At 38.1% G+C, this 17,300-nt stretch overlaps 1 protein-coding gene across 2 annotated transcripts in view; it reads left to right on the top strand.

Moving 5' to 3' along the window:
• The window catches only part of ATAD2B (ATPase family AAA domain containing 2B), a 73,814-nt gene that overhangs the window by 40,091 nt on the left and 16,423 nt on the right, over positions 1 to 17,300 (top strand). The window contains exons 17-23 of one of the 2 annotated variants that reach the window (XM_014251462.2): positions 776 to 908; positions 2,854 to 3,040; positions 3,715 to 3,900; positions 4,547 to 4,682; positions 4,999 to 5,180; positions 7,737 to 7,896; positions 13,314 to 13,436. In XM_014251462.2, coding sequence (XP_014106937.2) covers positions 776 to 908; positions 2,854 to 3,040; positions 3,715 to 3,900; positions 4,547 to 4,682; positions 4,999 to 5,180; positions 7,737 to 7,896; positions 13,314 to 13,436 — 1,107 coding nt within the window. Of the gene's footprint in view, positions 1 to 775; positions 909 to 2,853; positions 3,041 to 3,714; positions 3,901 to 4,546; positions 4,683 to 4,998; positions 5,196 to 7,736; positions 7,897 to 13,313; positions 13,437 to 17,300 lie in introns of both variants that reach the window. The other variant, XM_005521831.3, reaches the window with a different exon arrangement.

The following is a 17,300-nucleotide window of genomic DNA, read 5'->3' as shown; positions in this document are numbered from 1 at the left end:
TGCTGCAGCTCTGGGAGCTAATTTACCTGATTTTCAGTTGTTATCTGGTTGTTCTTTTTTAGTACCATATTAGTATTTTTGCAGTTGTTTATCTCTTGCAGTGTCTTGTGAATATAATCAGTCTTTGAGCTTTCTCTTTTTCAAGGTCTGTATAGAAAGTGCTTCAGTTCACTGTACTGCTATATTAGCAAAGGAATTAAAATAGGTAAAGGTATAGTATATGAATATGGAATGCATTGAACTGATTTTGATAAAAAGTAATTTGATATTCTTCAGCAGATTATCAGAGGGTGGAAAACAATTCTTCATAAACATACATTGTCTAGGTAGTCATGCTGAGAATAATTTTGAAAGAAGGGGACCTGTGAGAATTTGGACACTTGGAACAAGTAAATAATTACAAAATTCTATGTAGTCTGAGGATGATAAATTTTATAGCTTCATCCTAGAAAAAACCTCTAGCTGTGAAATAAACCCAAAGGAAGCATTTCATAACAAGTTAAACTTTTTTGTATTCGAGAAGTTGTTTAGCTTGAGTGTTTAAAAAAATAAATTGTAATTATGATTAGACTTCTACAGTATTTAATTTGTTTTGGTTTTTGAAGTAATAAGTACTTATTATTCTGAAGGCTGATACTTAGACAGTTTTAACTAATTTCTTCTACATTTGAAGATTTATTATAATTGACACAAAGAAAATTGTAATATCTTGTCTTGTTTGTTTTACTTGTACTTAGAAGTGATAAAGTTCTAATTAATACATCTCTTGGAACAGATGTACCAAGTCTAATATTAGATGATAGTGAAGATGAGAATGCTTCATCAATTTTTGAGACGAGCTGTCACTCAGGATCACCAAAGAAACAGTCATCAGCTGCTATACATAAACCCTACCTTCATTTTACAATGTGAGTGTTTCTCTAAATACATATAATTAGATAGATAAACCCAGGAGATTCTTATATCAGGGGAGCTAAAAAAATTGTTATTTTGCTTTGGGGTGGCAGTAGTGTTCTGTAATGGAAACATGTAAGAGTTTTGCACACAAGAGTTTTAGATGTGGGGGTGTTCTTGGGAAAGGCCGCATCCTTCACTCTAGAATTAGAAATGTTTTTCAATAGACAAATGTAGATTAGGTGTACAGATGCTAATAGCAATTTTCAATTTTAACAAACTACTTTGATTTGAATGATTAAGAACTGAGAAGAAATGTATGTAGGAATCTTTTGGAAGATTTGTGTCCTTTTTCTTGGTCCAAAGTAGAGTTGAGCTTTGGTGTAAGCAGCTCTTTGGAAGCATCACTTATAATGATTGTATTCAGCATTTCTAATGTGCTTTTTTCATTGTTTTTCATGGAAAGTTTCAGGAAAACAGGAATTTAGAAAACATGTGAAATTTGGATGAGTGTTTCCTGTATAAATTGGACTAGCCACAGTAATTAACAATAATTAACAGGGTTTTGTGTTGAGAATAGGTTTAGGCTACTTTATGTGGCAGTTTCTGCAGGGAGTTTGCTGAATAAAGAAAATGAAGTTAGAAAAAATGTTCGTTAGTGACGCTGTTTAGTAGAGCCATCTTGTGGAAAACTGATAAAAAATTTTGTGCTAAATAATAATGTCAGAACAGAATTTACATATAACTAAGCTTAAAAATAAGGATTAAAGTTCAAAGAGTTGGAGGAACATAGTTAAGTATTCTAATGCCAAATTTAAGCTTCTGTTGCAAGGTTGGGAAGGGGGAAGCCAAACCCAAAATAACAGTATATATTTGTATGGATGTGTGTCTTTAAATAAAAGAATCTCAATACTGTGTTTATTTTTGAAAAGTATGTAAGCATCTCTCAGTCTGTTTTCTGAGCATTTTTGATGTTACCTGTGTGTGTAACCATCATCCCCAGAACTGAAAGCCAAAGGTCAGCACTGTTCATTGTTGTCCCAAAATGTTTAATATGAAGTGATACCAGCAAGTCTTGTTCCACTGCCTGAGTTCACTGATGGATAGATAGAAATGCCATAATGAAATAAAATGCAAATTAATTAAAAACTTTCTTGTTTTATAATTGGTTTTCTATAAACCAATATAAATGGAAAAGATTTTTAATGGAAAAACTTAATGTGTTTTTCTTTGTGTGTCATTTGTCCATAAAATTGGGCAAAAACACCCAAGAGAAAGAAACAAACACAAAATCCCAAAACCCCTTCTATGGATGTCTTAGAGTTTCTTCCCAACAACAAAAAAACCTTTACAAAAAACCTTTGCAGTTTTTCTTTGAAGTCTTCCTTCTGTCCATAAGCCTACTGATTAGAAGTGTAAAAGTAAGCTAAAATACATGTTGCTCAGTGATGTTATTCAACACTACTTCAGGTCCTTTTTCTTAAATAAGTAAACTATTGAAATGTTCATTGGTTCTTGAAAATCTCGGGCAGCACTTAAGGGATGAAAGGATTGACCTGGGATTCCTGAGGCTACTGAAGAAATACACTAGTAGTTAGGACTGAGCTAGAGTGATTAAATTGCTGTCTTTACTGGATGTTCAGTAAGTCTTTTTATGTGATCAAGGAATTAGTTTTAAATAAACAGGTTATAATGAAAATTGCCATGAATTTAATATGTGCACAGCTTCACACAGATGAGTTTGAATTAAACGGCCGTGAAACCAAAGATAAGAGAAATCTTGAGTTATTGGCTCCTGAAGTAGCACTGAGGAATAGTCAAGTTAGTTGATCTTTTTAGGGTGTTGTAGGAAGCTATTGCCCGTTACTGAAAGTCTTCTGGATTCTAAAATATCCCCTATATATCCATCCATTGTTAACACTGGTACGTTAATTGACTGTTGTGACTGTTCTGTTGCAGGTCAGCTTATCACCAGCCAACCTCTTACAGACCGAGATTACTGCTCTCTGGGGAAAGAGGTTCAGGTCAGACTTCGCACCTTGCTCCAGCACTATTGCACACCCTGGAAAAATTCTCCGTACACAGGCTCGACCTGCCAGCTCTTTATTCAGTCAGTGCCAAAACACCTGAAGAGTCATGTGCACAGGTGATATTTCAGATTCCCTTGTAATTAGTCAATTATGTAATTCTGGTTGCATCAATATAAAGGCAGCCAGCTGGAATGTAACTTAATGTCCAGGTTTTTGTAGGCTCCTTCTATTTTTCTGTTTAAAATAAACAGGTCTCTAGAGGGTGATGGAACTCTCTCCAGTGACTAGTGATTGTAATTGCATTTTTAACTTGCCCCCTCATCACATACCTAGTGCTAAGTAAGTTTAATCCGGATATTCAGTGACTGGTGTTAATTTTATTCACTTGTGTATGGATTGGTGTGCTGTGGTTCTAAGTTGATTTGCTTAGTTTTAAGTGTTTTACATTTCCAAATAACTTGTGAATATTGCATGAATTGCAAAACGGTTTAATTTTCATCTTGATTGTTCAGTCATAGCAAATTTTTAAAACATACATATTTTTAAAACAAAGTAGTTGCTTTGTAGTCTCCCTGGCACATTGTCACATTGACATAAAATAATTGAATGCTGTAACTAAGAGTCACAAACACTTGTTTAGAAAGTCTTTAGATAATTCTATTCTGCTGGAACATTTGTCTGTAAAATGACACAAACATGAATCATTCTCTAATGTGCAAGAGCTTTGCTACTCACAGCTGATGGTAACAATTAGTTCCTTAGTTGAAATATTACTTTTTCTTTTAATTAGATCTTTCGTGAAGCTCGACGAACAGTACCAAGTATAGTTTACATGCCTCATATTGGTGATTGGTGGGAAGCTGTCAGTGAAACTGTGAGAGCTACTTTCCTAACTTTGCTGCAAGATATACCATCTTTCTCACCTATATTTCTGTTGTCTACCTCTGAGTCCATGTTTAGTGATTTGCCTGAAGAGGTGAGTTTATTGTGGAAGGAGGCATTGTTAGGGGGTTCTGTGCTCTACTGAATGTTTTAATCATGTAAAATAATTTTACTTTGTAGTGGCTTTCTTACTTAAATTATGTCAAACAGAAAATGTAATAATTCTTGAATATTAGTAATTTTCCTTGATGTGGGATGTATGTCTGTGTTACTGCTTTTCAAAAGCTCTGTGCTACTCTGCTGAGAAGACAAAATTGTTCATTTTGTCAATTGTTCTTTTTGACAAATTACTCCATTATAATTAAAGGCAGATTTAGTCTAAAGGCCTGACCTTGAGCTTTAAGTTTTCTGAAGCTCCAGATCGGGGCAGGGGTTCCTGGTTTTTCTCCTTAACATTTTCTGTGATTTTTTTTCCTGCTGCCCTTTACTCTCCTTTTACTGCAGGGTTGGCCATTTTTAGGATCATGGGATACTGCAAGTTTCGTTAGCGTAGAAAATTCAGTGAGAATTACAAGTGTGTATTTTCCCTTTCCTGGGAACACAGCTTTAGATAGAGTTTACTATCTCCTGTCCTGTGGCTGATTTTGATAACTTTGTGGCTAGTATTAAATATGATCACTGTTCATGTCTCTTTCAGTGGGGGCTCATTTTTCTTATGACTTTTTTTTTTTTTTCCTTAGCTGAAATGTATTTTCAGAATCCAGTATGAGGAGGTTTTTTATATTCAAAGACCAAGTGAAGAAGACAGATTGCGATTTTTCAAAGGCTTAATTCTTGATGAGGCAGCAATGCCCCCACCAAGAAGGAAACAGGCTGGTAAACTAAGTTACAGTAAAACCAATAATAATGTGATCCTAATGTTTTATTTTGTGTTACTTTCCTTTTTAGAAAGGTGTGGGTAATTAACAGTTAGTTTAATTACCATGTAACAGCATTAATCAGTGCCCAGAATAAATTTCATAGTTACTGTTAACAGTTGTTGAAGATGGAGAGCTGTGGGGTCAAGGATGCAGTGATGATTAGATCCACGATGCATATTAAATACATATAATGAAATTTGGAGTGGCATAATCCAGGGAGCCACTGTACTATTAATGTTTCCGTTGTCTGATTTCTTGTTCTTTTCACCTAGCTCTTCGTGCCCTGGAAGTTCTTCCTCTTGCACTGCCGTGTCCTGCGCGGGAGCTGTCGGAAGCGGAGAAGCAGCGGATGGAGGACCAGGAGGAGAACACCCTGCGGGAGCTGCGCTTGTTTCTCAGGGATGTCACCAAGAGGCTGGCCACAGACAAACGCTTTAACATCTTCAGCAAACCGGTGGATATTGAAGAGGTCTTGTTTCCGTAATGTGCAAACAATGAAGTTGAAAATACTAGAAAAATGAAAATTAAAAAAAAGGAAATGGTTATATTAATTAGAAAAATAGATGTTTGATCCATCATCTATCCAATCTAAGATACTGATTTTTAGCTGGTGGTACAGGCACAGCCTCATCATCCATGATGCAAGAATTTGGAACACGTTCTGTTGCAAGTGACCCTTGGAAAAACCTTGTGCATTCTTGTCCATTTCATAAATTAAATGAGCATTTTAAAATATCAGCACTTGGCAGTGCTTCTGAAATACTTGAAACCATAAATATAATTCTTTATTAAAAGCTTTTACAGCATTGTAATCACAAACATGATAATATTGGGAAAGTGATCTGTGTTCTGTAATGCATTCATTATTGCAATTATTATGCAACACATTAATAGTATTGTTGCATAATTTCAGCAGTAATGTTTGTGGATACCATTAATCACAGATGGTTGCACATTATAAGGCATTAAATGGTCGATTGTGGACTGTACACACCTAACTGAAGAGACAGTTCAATCTGCAGATCTATTTTCAGGTGCTGCTGTATGAATAGGATTGTGTCTGGTCTGACTTTGAGATCAGATGCTGGCCCCCTGCAAGCTTTGCAGGCTTAGTAAGTGAAAAAAAAAATCCCTAATTGCTTCTGAAGAGAGAAGCATCTCTTTTGGAAGATGTTAAAAGATGAATATGGGACATCAGAAGGCCAGCATTGTAAAAAGCAGATTTGGAGTGTAAATTCCTTGCAGGATGGAACACACATGTTTTATAGGCTGATGCAGTCCTGTCTTAATTTGAGCTTTCCGTAGTGTTCCATAGTTGTTTTTGAAAGCCTGGCGAGCTGTTTAATGTGGCAACCTACAGTGTGAGCATGGTCTGAGCAGTAACTTGGTTTGATTCTTCATGTGAAACTGGGAGGTCCATTATTGTAGAAACTCTTCACATTTGTAGTGAAGGTAGTTCCTTTCTGTCAAGAATTTGTGGTCTAAACTTACATGAATAAGAACACACAGAGAAAGAACAAGTAAGTAACCGTCCATGTTTTGTAGGCAAAGAGAATAAAAATGTGAATTTGTTATTTGAAGACTTGCCAGAACCCTGCTAAAATATCACAGCACCAGAAATCAAATGTAATCCTTTTTGTCCCACCTGCTGCATATAAGCACAGGACTAGCCTTTCTTTTTCTACAACAGCTTGTCTGCTTGACTTCCTTAGAAAATGTGTTAGGTTTGTTTCACTCCTACTTGCATTGCAGAGAATGTTGCTGTGTGATAAGTCAAGGATTTTCCTGACTAAACCAGCAGCAATATTTACAGCTTCCAGTGAAGATTTTCTGATGCTGTGCTAACAAGAAAAGGAAGCCTGTGGCTTAGCTTTCCAGTCGCTGAACCAGATATTATCATGTTTCTGTAAAGGGAGACAAAAAGAGAACTTATGTTATTTTGTCAATATAAATTTCAGTGTCCGTATTTAAGGAATTAGGTGACACATTGCTATCCACTGAAGTAATGCATTAATATTAGTTTATGTTGCAATATATGTCTGCAGACACTGTATTAAAAAAAAAATCTTATAGAGCCATTATGGCTTGATCTGAATATGTATTTAAGTCTGAAGTGCTTTGGCAGTGGCCATCATATGTGGACAATTTCAAAAGAAAAAAATGCAGTACTTTAGAGTTTTTAGTTTTAGAGGTTGCCAGTGTTTTTAATTAAGTCTAATCTAAATCACACTGAAACATTAAATTATTTTTTTTCTGTGAAGTAAATAACAAATTCATAGGTTTTTTTTTTTGGGTGAACTTTGTTACAGCAGCCATGCTGAAGCATTTGACTGTTAAGGCTGAGACCCTTATGGTATCATGGGTTATGTTAAACACTTTTTAATGAGACCCACTGGTTGCTGAATTTCTAGTTTCAATCTAAGCTCACAGTAAACTGTGACACAAGGCTTTTTCTTTGGATTGTTCTTCTGTACAGCCAATCTAACATCTGCAATCAATAAAACCTGACTTTTCTTTGTTTAATAAGGATTGAAGAAACTATTTAATAGAAGGTATTTAAAAGCTGATAATTTGCCTGTTAAATTTAATGAGAACTTTACCTACAAAGTGAACAAAATAGAGCTTCCCTAATTTTTCCTAGGGCTTCAAGTTAGACTGATAGGTTTGCCTTTTTAGTCCATGACAGTTACAGCACCATAAAAATCTGTAACTAAATCAGTCTAAAATGAAAAATACATTTACATTGAAGCGTATTGCTTCAAAAATACTGTTTAATTAATTTTGAAAGATAAATTGGTGAGCTCCTGAAGGAAAAGCAGATTTGCAAATCCCGTGTTTTTAGCCTGATAAAACTTCCATTTTTAACATAGAAGTGCTTAGAAATTAAAATGTTTAGTTAATGTCTTAGAGCTAAGCCTGTGGAATGAATCCAAGTATAAAGATGTGATTGTCAGTGTTCAGTAAGAATGCATATGGTCCTGTGTCATTTCTGTGTGCTGTTTGTTTATAGGTTTCAGATTACCTTGAGGTTATCAAAGAGCCAATGGACCTATCAACAGTAATAACCAAAATTGATAAACACAACTACTTAACAGCCAAGGATTTTCTGACAGACATTGACCTGATCTGCAGCAATGCATTGGAGTACAATCCAGACAAAGATCCTGGAGGTAAGAACCTACTTCTTTTTGGCCTGCCTAGACCTGAAAGCCTGGTACTTAATCCCATACTCTGTTGCTATTCAGGCATTTAGATAAGGTGCATGCTTTGTGATAATTAGGATAAGCAAGTCCTGAGGGTCTGTGCTTTTAGTATTCTAGGGCATGGAGTGCACTGGGGAGCATTAGAAGAGCAGGAAAACTGCAGAATTCAGAGCTGTTTTCTAATAAATTGTTTTGTAGTTCCCTTTCAAATCTGATAGCTCCTTTTTGCTATCTAGACTTTATATATGCAACAAAACCCCACCGTAATTGGAGTCTCTGTAGAGACTCCTCACACAATCTGGCAGTGGTCAGCTGTATTTCCATGTTAGCTTAGAACAAAAAGTTCATACACAGAAATTAAAATCTACATATTTGGGCATAGAAATAAAACAGGATAAATCACCAGGAAAGAAAGTCAGTTGCAGCTGATTAGGAGAGATTAGACAGTATTGTCTTGATAAAGTGTGATGGGATGCTTTCAATTAAAAAGGAATTTGTAGACCGAAATGCATGTTAAAGCTGTTTACGCTCCAAACTAAGGAATGAACATCTTATGTGCTCTTAGCTAGGGCTGTCTTACAGTGTACATTGCCAAAAGAAAGCCTTTCAGCTGGCAGCTTCAAGAGTCGTCAACAAAGCATCAACACAAAGCACCCTTTTAATGTAGAGTTCTATTTAATATATGTGGTTGTTGGAGATCTGGATCCATATGCAAATAACATTGTGTTAAAAAGTTTTACATTAATAGTTGTGAAATTTGTTTAGCAGGTTAAAGCCTGATTCTTCCGTATTTTTCTATTCAAATTTTTGTTCTTCTGAGGCATTTTGCAATTGTCTCGTGTCCATGTACACGTAGATACAGTATAGTCTCGTCAGACTTGTTTCACATTGCTTTTTGAACCAGTTTGTATTTGTAAATGATTAACTTTATTTCTTGTGGTGGGTTTAGAGTTGGCTAAAATGGCTAGTGCACCTACTAGAATTATTTACTCATTTCCTGCTGTGAGGTATGAATTAGGAGGTGCCGCGGCGGCAGAAAGCCTGGAGCACCGCGACTTCTCTAGAGAAACGGCCCTGAGAAGGGCCGGGTCGAAGTGCGTGAGCAGCTTCGAGCAGTCGAGTGATTCCAGCTCAGGCTCAGCGGTAGTTGAGTGATTTCAGCTCAGCTCGGCAGCGGCGGGCAGGCAACACAGAAAGTAGGGACGAGAATGCTGGTCCAGCGTTCCACCAAGGCAAAACCTTTTATTCAGGCAGAGCTTTGGCGAAGGGTGCTGGCAACAGTGAATCTGCCAAACAGGGGAAAACCCGGGGTATTTATGGGGAAGGAGAGGGGCGGGGGGAAGCCCGAGATACCTGTATCGGGGTGGGACAGCAGGGGAGAACACCAATAAAACACAACAGTTTAACATATCTAACTCAAAGACCCCTGGGAGCGACACATGTGTCTCTCTCACAGAGAAGTATCTCCTCTCCAGGGGAGAGCCAGGATCTCAGGCCCAGCGGGCTCCTCCGTACCCACAAGGAGGAAGGCAAAGCAGACTCAAAACTTAAAAGGTATAAAGAAAATTTTATTAACAGAACTAAAAAAATAATAAGAATCAGAATAAAACCTTCAGAACAGTTCTCCTCCCCACAACCTCTTTTCTTTCCCATGTGCAATACAGAGACAAAGCCTGGGATTTTCAGGCAGCTACCACTTCTACAATAGACTTTCATCAGTTCTTGTCAGGAGAGGAGTTTCTCTTGCCATGCCATGGAGATTTCTCCAAACGAAACAGTTCTCTTGTGGCTTCAGTGTCACAGCAAATCAAGAAGAGGAAAATCTGTTTGCAGTGTGGAAGTCCCTCCCATGCCTTGCAGCTTTCCCACAGCTGCTTTCATAGGCTGTATCAAGTTATGGGGTACTATTTTAAGGATGAGCTGTTCTAGCATAAAAACCCAAAAGTTCTCTTCTTTTATCTCTGGGAACATAGGCTTTTCTTCTATCCCTGGGGCGCAAAGTTTCTCATCTCACTCTGTTCAAGCTTCTCATTAGATTACAGCTTTTCAGCATCCACATGCTCCAGCAAGAGCGCCCTTTCCTCAAGGGGTGCGGGTGGATGCTGCATCCCCCCATGCACTTCATGAATTACAGGGAAAAACACAAGTCTGATATATCAAAAATACATCTTCACCATAGCCTTACTAAGAGAATTTCATCCAAGACCAAGGCATCTCCTCAATCCCCTCCTAGCTAGAATTTGGCTCCTTTACTGACCTCAGTGTCCCATGTTGTTTTCCTTTGTGTCTTCACCCTTTCCTTTTCCTAATTTGGGAGAGAATTGGTGTTCGTAGGTTCATTTGTTCTCAAGCTTTATCAATCAAAACAGTTTTAATACAGTTCTGCAGTGCTGGAAGGTTGATCTCACCCAGGCTGTGTGTCGGGGAGATTGCTCGCCGTGCCTCTGGCTGCTGCTCACGGGGGTCTCTGCTGACACCGTGCAAGCCGTGCTGGCTGCCAGCTCCACTCAGTGCTTTTCTTCACACAGAGCCCCGAAAACAAGAAAAGCTGCTGCTGCCATTTTGTCTGCAACACGACTGGCTAAAAGTGGCTAAACAGAGTTCATTGTGAGCTATGCTGAGGCAGCAATGACCGTGCTCTGTTGTCCCAGTCACACCGATTTTTCGGCCCCTCATTCCCGGCCACGTGGCCGCTCCCAGAACGGGCTGGCAACAGCCACTCCTGGCCCCTGGTGGCTCCTGTCCTCAGGACTGCTCCCAGTGCCGATAGAACTTCCAGCCAGCATGGCCTGGTGGTACCACTGGAAAAAGGACCAGTGGGCTCCACCAGGACACAGGGCCTGTTGGACTCCCTGGTGAGGGGCTTGGCAGCCCGCTCACCTCCACTCGGGGCAGAAAATCTCGGCTGTGCCCCATGGAGCTGGCCTGGCCGTGCAGGGGTGGTCCAACTGGCACCCAGGTACCTCTTCAAAAGCCAGAAGCCAAGAGAGCAATTTCCCAGGCTTACCTGGCTTTAACAGGTGAATCTCACAGAGTTGGACTCAGCTCCTAAATGGCTCAATAGGTGGTCATTTCTCAGAGCTGGCCAGCTATTGGTTTTTGCTAGGTACAGGGGGAGGTCTTAGCGGCCCCTTGCAGAAAAAATAATTTCCGTGGGTGACTTAATTCCCTTCTCACCAAATGTCAGTTAATACAAAACCAGCACATTCTTCAGTTTATGATGCACTATTTTCTTTCAGCTAAAACTGTCTATTTATTTTGTGTTCTTGATAACACACTTTTGAGGACTTCTAATGTGCAGTTGATGTGAGCTAATTAAAGCCCTTGATGGGCACTCGGCATTCAGAGTGTATCTGAAGAGCACCTGTTTAGGGATATTTTGATTTTCCTTGCTGTAAGAATTGAGCTGGGAAAAATTGATTTGGCTCTTTCTAGGCTCAGTTTTGGATAGGAGGTAATGAAAAATTGTTCTGTCCTCTGCTGTTAACCACAGAGCATGTATTGCTCTTCTGGCATGCAGGATTTCTTGGGCTGTTGTGTGAGCACACCTGAAACATCACATTATGGCTGTTCAGAGGAAGCAGATACATTCATTAATTTAATATTTACCTATAAATGTTCACATTCTTTAAAGCTGGACATACATGTTTGCCTCTGCTTCATGCTTGAATTTGCAGAAGACTCATACTGTACCTGCTTTTGTCCTGTTGGCTAAATTGGAAAGGCAGGACCAGACTGGCTGATTTTATTGGCAGATTGGATTGCAAAAACCGACTACTTGGGGATTTTTTACCTGGTACTTTGCTATACAATTTCAAAAAAGACAGGTTCTGTAGAAAGACCAGGTTTGGGTTTTCTTGCTTCAATTTGATTGGGAAATGTTCTTGAATGCATGGGAACATAACCATTGGATGTTGGACATGATTCTTTGCCTCACTGAAGCACTGAGGGAAAGTCTTGCCCAGCACAGGATTAGAGGAAGGTATCAGTTCAGTCAAACAACCCAATTGAATTCCTTTTTCTTTCTATCCCCTCCCTTCTCTTCCTCTTTTGCAATTTATTATCTACCAAAACTTTGAAGTTTAATATATCAAAATTACATCTGGAATGAATTCAATGTGGGGTTTTTTGGGATCATAAAACATAATGCTTCACAAGTATGTGGGCAAAACCTTCCAACTTTGAGTAGATTTAATGGACAGTAGTTTTTCCCAGAAAATGTTGGGCTCTTCTGAGCTGGATACTGGATAGTCTTTCTCACTCAGCAATTCTTTTCCATCTGTAAAACCTTTTGTTTCTAGAATTACAAATATTGCAAAATAAATATTTTGTGATATTCTTAACTGTTGTCTTTAAAGTTCATTAAAACATTAAATCTGCTGGTTGTAGAATATGTTCTGGACATTAATGTTGATGGTTACTGTTGAAGTACCTGCAAAGCTGGAAAAAGTAAATCAGTGGTGGATTGACAAATTAAATATGTTTGTACTGGAGTCAAGCAATGAGTGTTGTAGGTTTCGTTGAAAAGCTACGTTCTAGACGTCAAATTTCTCCACTTATGGGCTTAGTTATTAAGTTACAATTACTTTCCAAATTTCAGTGGTGGAATAATTTGTTTTGTGTGTTTCAAAGGTAGGGGAACTGGTCTGTTTTTTCCTGAGTTGCATTTAGGCTTCCAGCATGGGCAATTTGTTCTGTTTCCACATACTCTTGAAAATGTAGCAGACTCAAGGCTTGTTTCTTGCCAGTTTTTTTGGGTTTTTTTAACAAATTAAAGTGAGAAACAGCTATTCAATGTAAGGAATAAAATAATGTGTTTTAGCAGTTTTGATCAGTTGTTAAATAGTAATTAAGCAATAATTTCAGGTTAAAGAAAAAAGCAACAGTGAAAGAATGTAAGTGAGCCAGGTCTACCTTAGAGATGCAGATGATGTCCAGTGTGATTTTGCAGGCAGTATAACTGTGAATATTCCTTGACCCTAGTGGGTAAATTAATTCCTGGGCAAGTCTCCTGTTACTCTGGGACTCTTTGCAGTGCACTCCATTATGCTCTGTAGATCTGCCTTTGGAAACTGGCTACATCTTATGGCAAGTTGATTTAGGTATGTTCATAATTCACTGTTTGTATTTGTTTATAGATGCCATCGTGGATTAAACTAACAATTCAAACTTCTGAAAATTCCTATATCTCTTCAATAACTGGGTTGTGATTTTTGAGTGTGCTGTGGTATTGATTCATCTGCATTTTCATACATCTGTAATTTTTCCCAGTTATATCCATTTGTATCAATGTTGTAATATACAATGCAAATGCTACAAATACAGTAGAAATGCTAAGGAATTTTTGTAATTGTGATTAAAAAGTGTGCTGTCCTGTTTTCTAGATAAAATAATTAGACATAGAGCTTGTACTTTGAAGGACACTGCTCATGCTATCATTGCTGCTGAACTGGATCCAGAATTTAATAAGATGTGTGAAGAAATCAAGGAAGCAAGAAGGAAAAGAGGTATGTTTAACTTCAGTTATCATAACTCAACACATATAGAGGCCCTCTATAGACAGATAGGAATGGGCTCATATTCACTAGCCCTGGACCTTGTGGGGGGCTTCAACCATCCCAGTATATATTGAAGGGACAACACAAAGGGTTGAAATGATTCAGGAGGTTTTTAGAATGAGTAGAGGGCAACTTCCTTCTCCAAGTCATAGAGGAGCCACCAAGAAGAGATGCTGTGCTGGACTTGTTTCTCAGTGACAAGGAGGGGCTGGTGGAGAATGTGAACCTCAAGAGCAGCTGGGCTGCATTGATCATGAAGTGGAGAGGTTTGAGATCCTTAGGGCAGCAAGAAAGGGTGCACAGCAAAGTTCTGTACATTGGACTTCAGGGGAACAGGCTTCAGCCTGTTCAGGGATCTACTTGATAGAGTTCCATGGGAAAAAGCCCTGGAGGGAAGAGAGGCCCAGGACACCTGGTTAATACTCAAGGATTGCCTCCTCCAAACTCAGGAGTGATGTTTCCCAACAAAGAGGAAGTTTGGTAAACACATTAGGAGGCCTGTGTGGACGAGCAAGTTGATGGTAGATAAACACAGAAGGGAGGCCTGCAGAGAGTGGAAACAGAGAAAGGTAGCCTGGGAAAACTACAGAGAAACTGAGCAGCCATGGATCAAGTTAGGAAAGCTAAAGCTCTGAAAAAAATCAACCTGGCTAGGGACAAGGGCAACATGAAAAGCTTCTGTATATATATGGGATAAAATTCACAGATCTCCATACAAAAATTTCAATCTAATATGAAATAAAGAATGTATGTCAAATTCATACAGTGCAGGTTAAAGGAGCTTGAAAACCCTGAGCTTGAAACACCTCTACTTTTCCTATTTTGTGAGCTGATCTGATAAGACACCATCATTCTTTCCAGAAGAACAATGTATTGCCTACTATTGCAGACAGTACTATAGAACCTGGTAAACAAGTTAAATGTTAAGGTTGCTGTACTAACTTCTGATGTGGATGTGGTGGAACCAGAGTACTGTTCTCAAAGTGCCTGTAATATGGTATAATAAGAATTACAGTAAGGGATAACAGCCTTTAAACTAGATTTTTAGTTCACCCTGGCACGTGTACAAGTGTAGTTTTGGAGATAACACATTGATCTTTTTTGATTAAGAAACAGCCCTTGCAAGTCTGTGTACAACTTCTAAAGTGACCAGGGAAAGTTATCAGAAGTCCAGACATATTTGGTATGGCAACAGGGCTTTGTTTACATAAAAAGAGTCTACCTCCATGGAAAAGTTTTAAAGTTTTGAAAGTTGAAGAAGGTTGAAAATCACTGAACTGTAATATTAGAACAAAATCTCATGCTGATTTAGGGATTACTGATTTAAATAATTCCGGCTTTACCTTGGCAAGTTGTTTCCTTCTTTGGTGTAAAGCTCCATTATTTTATTTCTAGGTTGAATTGGCTGGTCTTACCTTTCAGCTGCTGATTCTTGAAATACTTCTGTTGGTAGATTGAAGACCCTTTATTAATAAATTTCTTTGAACTATGCAAGTATCTATAGGCTTTCTCTTCTTCAGGTTAAAACAGATATAATTCTTTGTATTTTCCTATTCAGTCATGCATGTTTTTGTCTAATTTGTGCAAGCTTCCAATGTGTGTCTTGAATTGTGGATAAATGAACCAATTGTAATTCTCCGTGGCTGTAAAACAGAGCTAATATAATGCCTTCATGTCTCCTCTGTACTTTTCTGTTAGAACCACAAAAATATTCACAATTCTGATCATGCTGTGAGCTGTGCTCAGTTAATTATCCAAGTCGCCATGACCGTTAAAGGTTATTGCTTCCGAGGTTAAAGTAAATGTTTGTAAGAGCTCTTTGTTACAGAGAATGACTCTATGGCTTGGAGTCCTTTCTTGCAAGTTTGCACGAACTGGAATGTTACCCTCCTTTTTGTGGCAGTGGCCCAGTAATAGATATTTCTGGGGACAAAGCCTGCAGAGTTTGTTGAAAGAAGGGCAGTGTCTCAAGTCATAATTAAGGCTGATGTTATCATGCAGTGAACTTGTTAACTCAGAAAAAACAGGTACCATTATGAGATGCTGGTAAGAGGGCCTTCAGGTACAGGTCCATGAGGAGCAGCACCAGTTTGTGGGAGAAAACAACTCAAAGATTGGAATGGGCAGGATTCAAAATGGATTCAGTACATTGGCATGGAAACAGTTCCAGTGTCACAAGTATCTGCAGGTGACACTTGAAGATGCTAGTGCTTCTGGACCACACTTGGTGCTTTCAGTGACAGCTGAGCTCTGCAGTTGGTCCAGCTGTAGAATGTGCAAGGCTAAGATCACTGACTGAGTTAGCAAGGAATGCTAACCAAAGCAAGTCCAAAAGACTTGGAATTCATGGAAGAAGTTGTGTTAGATTAACTGTTTATGAACAGGGGAAAATATATCAAGCTCTTGAGGTCTGAGGAAGTCTCTTGTTGGAAGGCAAGCACAAGGGATCAGGAGTTGTGTCAAAGATTGTGCTGGTGCAGAACACCTGGATGGTAACACTTCAGGAATGTAGTCTTGGACTGGTCATTGTAATGGATGGAAGGGATGTGAATGCTGATCAGTTCTGCTGTTATTCTCATTTTTCTGTAAAGAATATCCTCAGCAAGACAGCGGATCAGCACAATCACAGTGCATCTGCTTGTCTAGACTTTGATATGTACCCTGTTTCAGAGCAGTTTGAGCAAGGGATGAAAAAAGCTAAAAAGCTCCATATCCATTTTCTTCATAATTTTGTTTATTATCTGCCAAATGTTATTATCTACCAAAACTTTGAAGCAAGTTATTTGGCAATCTTACGTAGTTGTAAAATGGAAGGTATTTTCGACAGGGCTTTTTTTTTCCATAACATTCCTGGTGATTGCTTTGTTTTGTTTTTGGTTTTTTTGTGTGTGTGGTTGTTTGGGGTATTTTTGTTTGATTTTGTTTTGTTTCATTTTTTTTTTCCCGTGCATCTGCCATTTTTCCTTAGAACTCTGACTGGTGACCAGCCTCAAAAGTAGTGCACATAAACTGTACAATAAAATCAGTATGTAGAAGTCAGACTAGAATTTCTTGTTCCTCTGTTACTGAAATGAGGTACTGCTGTTGAAAGATGTTAAGCCTAGTGACAGCAAATTTTAAGTTGGTAAATTAAGAACTATATATCCTAGACTACTGAAATTTGCAACTACTTGTGGAGACCAGCAAATAAAAAGGTAGAAGTGATAGCTGATTTGAGTAATTAAATATGTTAGATATGCAGTTTAAATTTTGAAGTTTTATAACACCTAGAAATCTATGCTGTAATTATTAATTGTGAGATGAAAGATTCTGTGTGAACCTTTTAATTTCTGCATCCATCAGTTTTGGAGCTTCTTGTCAGTGCTTGATCACTTGGTTCTGGTTTCTACTGGAGACATGGTATAACATTTTGAAGACCATTTTAGTGGATGGATAGGAAATTCGGGTTCACAAAAACAAAACTTCAGATATTCATTTATGTCCTTAAAATGTACTTAACTAATATGAAGGTTTGATTTTTTAGAATTAAATTAAAAAACCTATGAAACAGTAGAAGCTATGAGATGGAGTTACATTATAGGAAGCAAACCACACTTTCTGTTAGAAGCGGAATTGCATTTTTTTAATTTAAGAGCTCATACTGACTCTGAGATGGATCAATTTTACTTAACATAGATCACAGTGACAATACAAGTTTCTTATTCAGATACTCTTTTTGATATGGCATACAATGCCATTATGAGTTGCTACTTATTTTAAAACTATCTGTTTAAAATAAGGAAAAGATTGAAATGGGCAGTAAGAATTTACTTA

Source organism: Pseudopodoces humilis, chromosome 3 (assembly GCF_049639895.1).
Source record: "Pseudopodoces humilis isolate 2021_Gansu_Grassland_sample_001 chromosome 3, ASM4963989v1, whole genome shotgun sequence".
NCBI classification, from domain to species: domain Eukaryota; kingdom Metazoa; phylum Chordata; class Aves; order Passeriformes; family Paridae; genus Pseudopodoces; species Pseudopodoces humilis.
The sequence above is the reverse complement of the archived record's forward strand: the minus strand, read 5'-3'. Positions and strand labels throughout refer to the sequence as shown.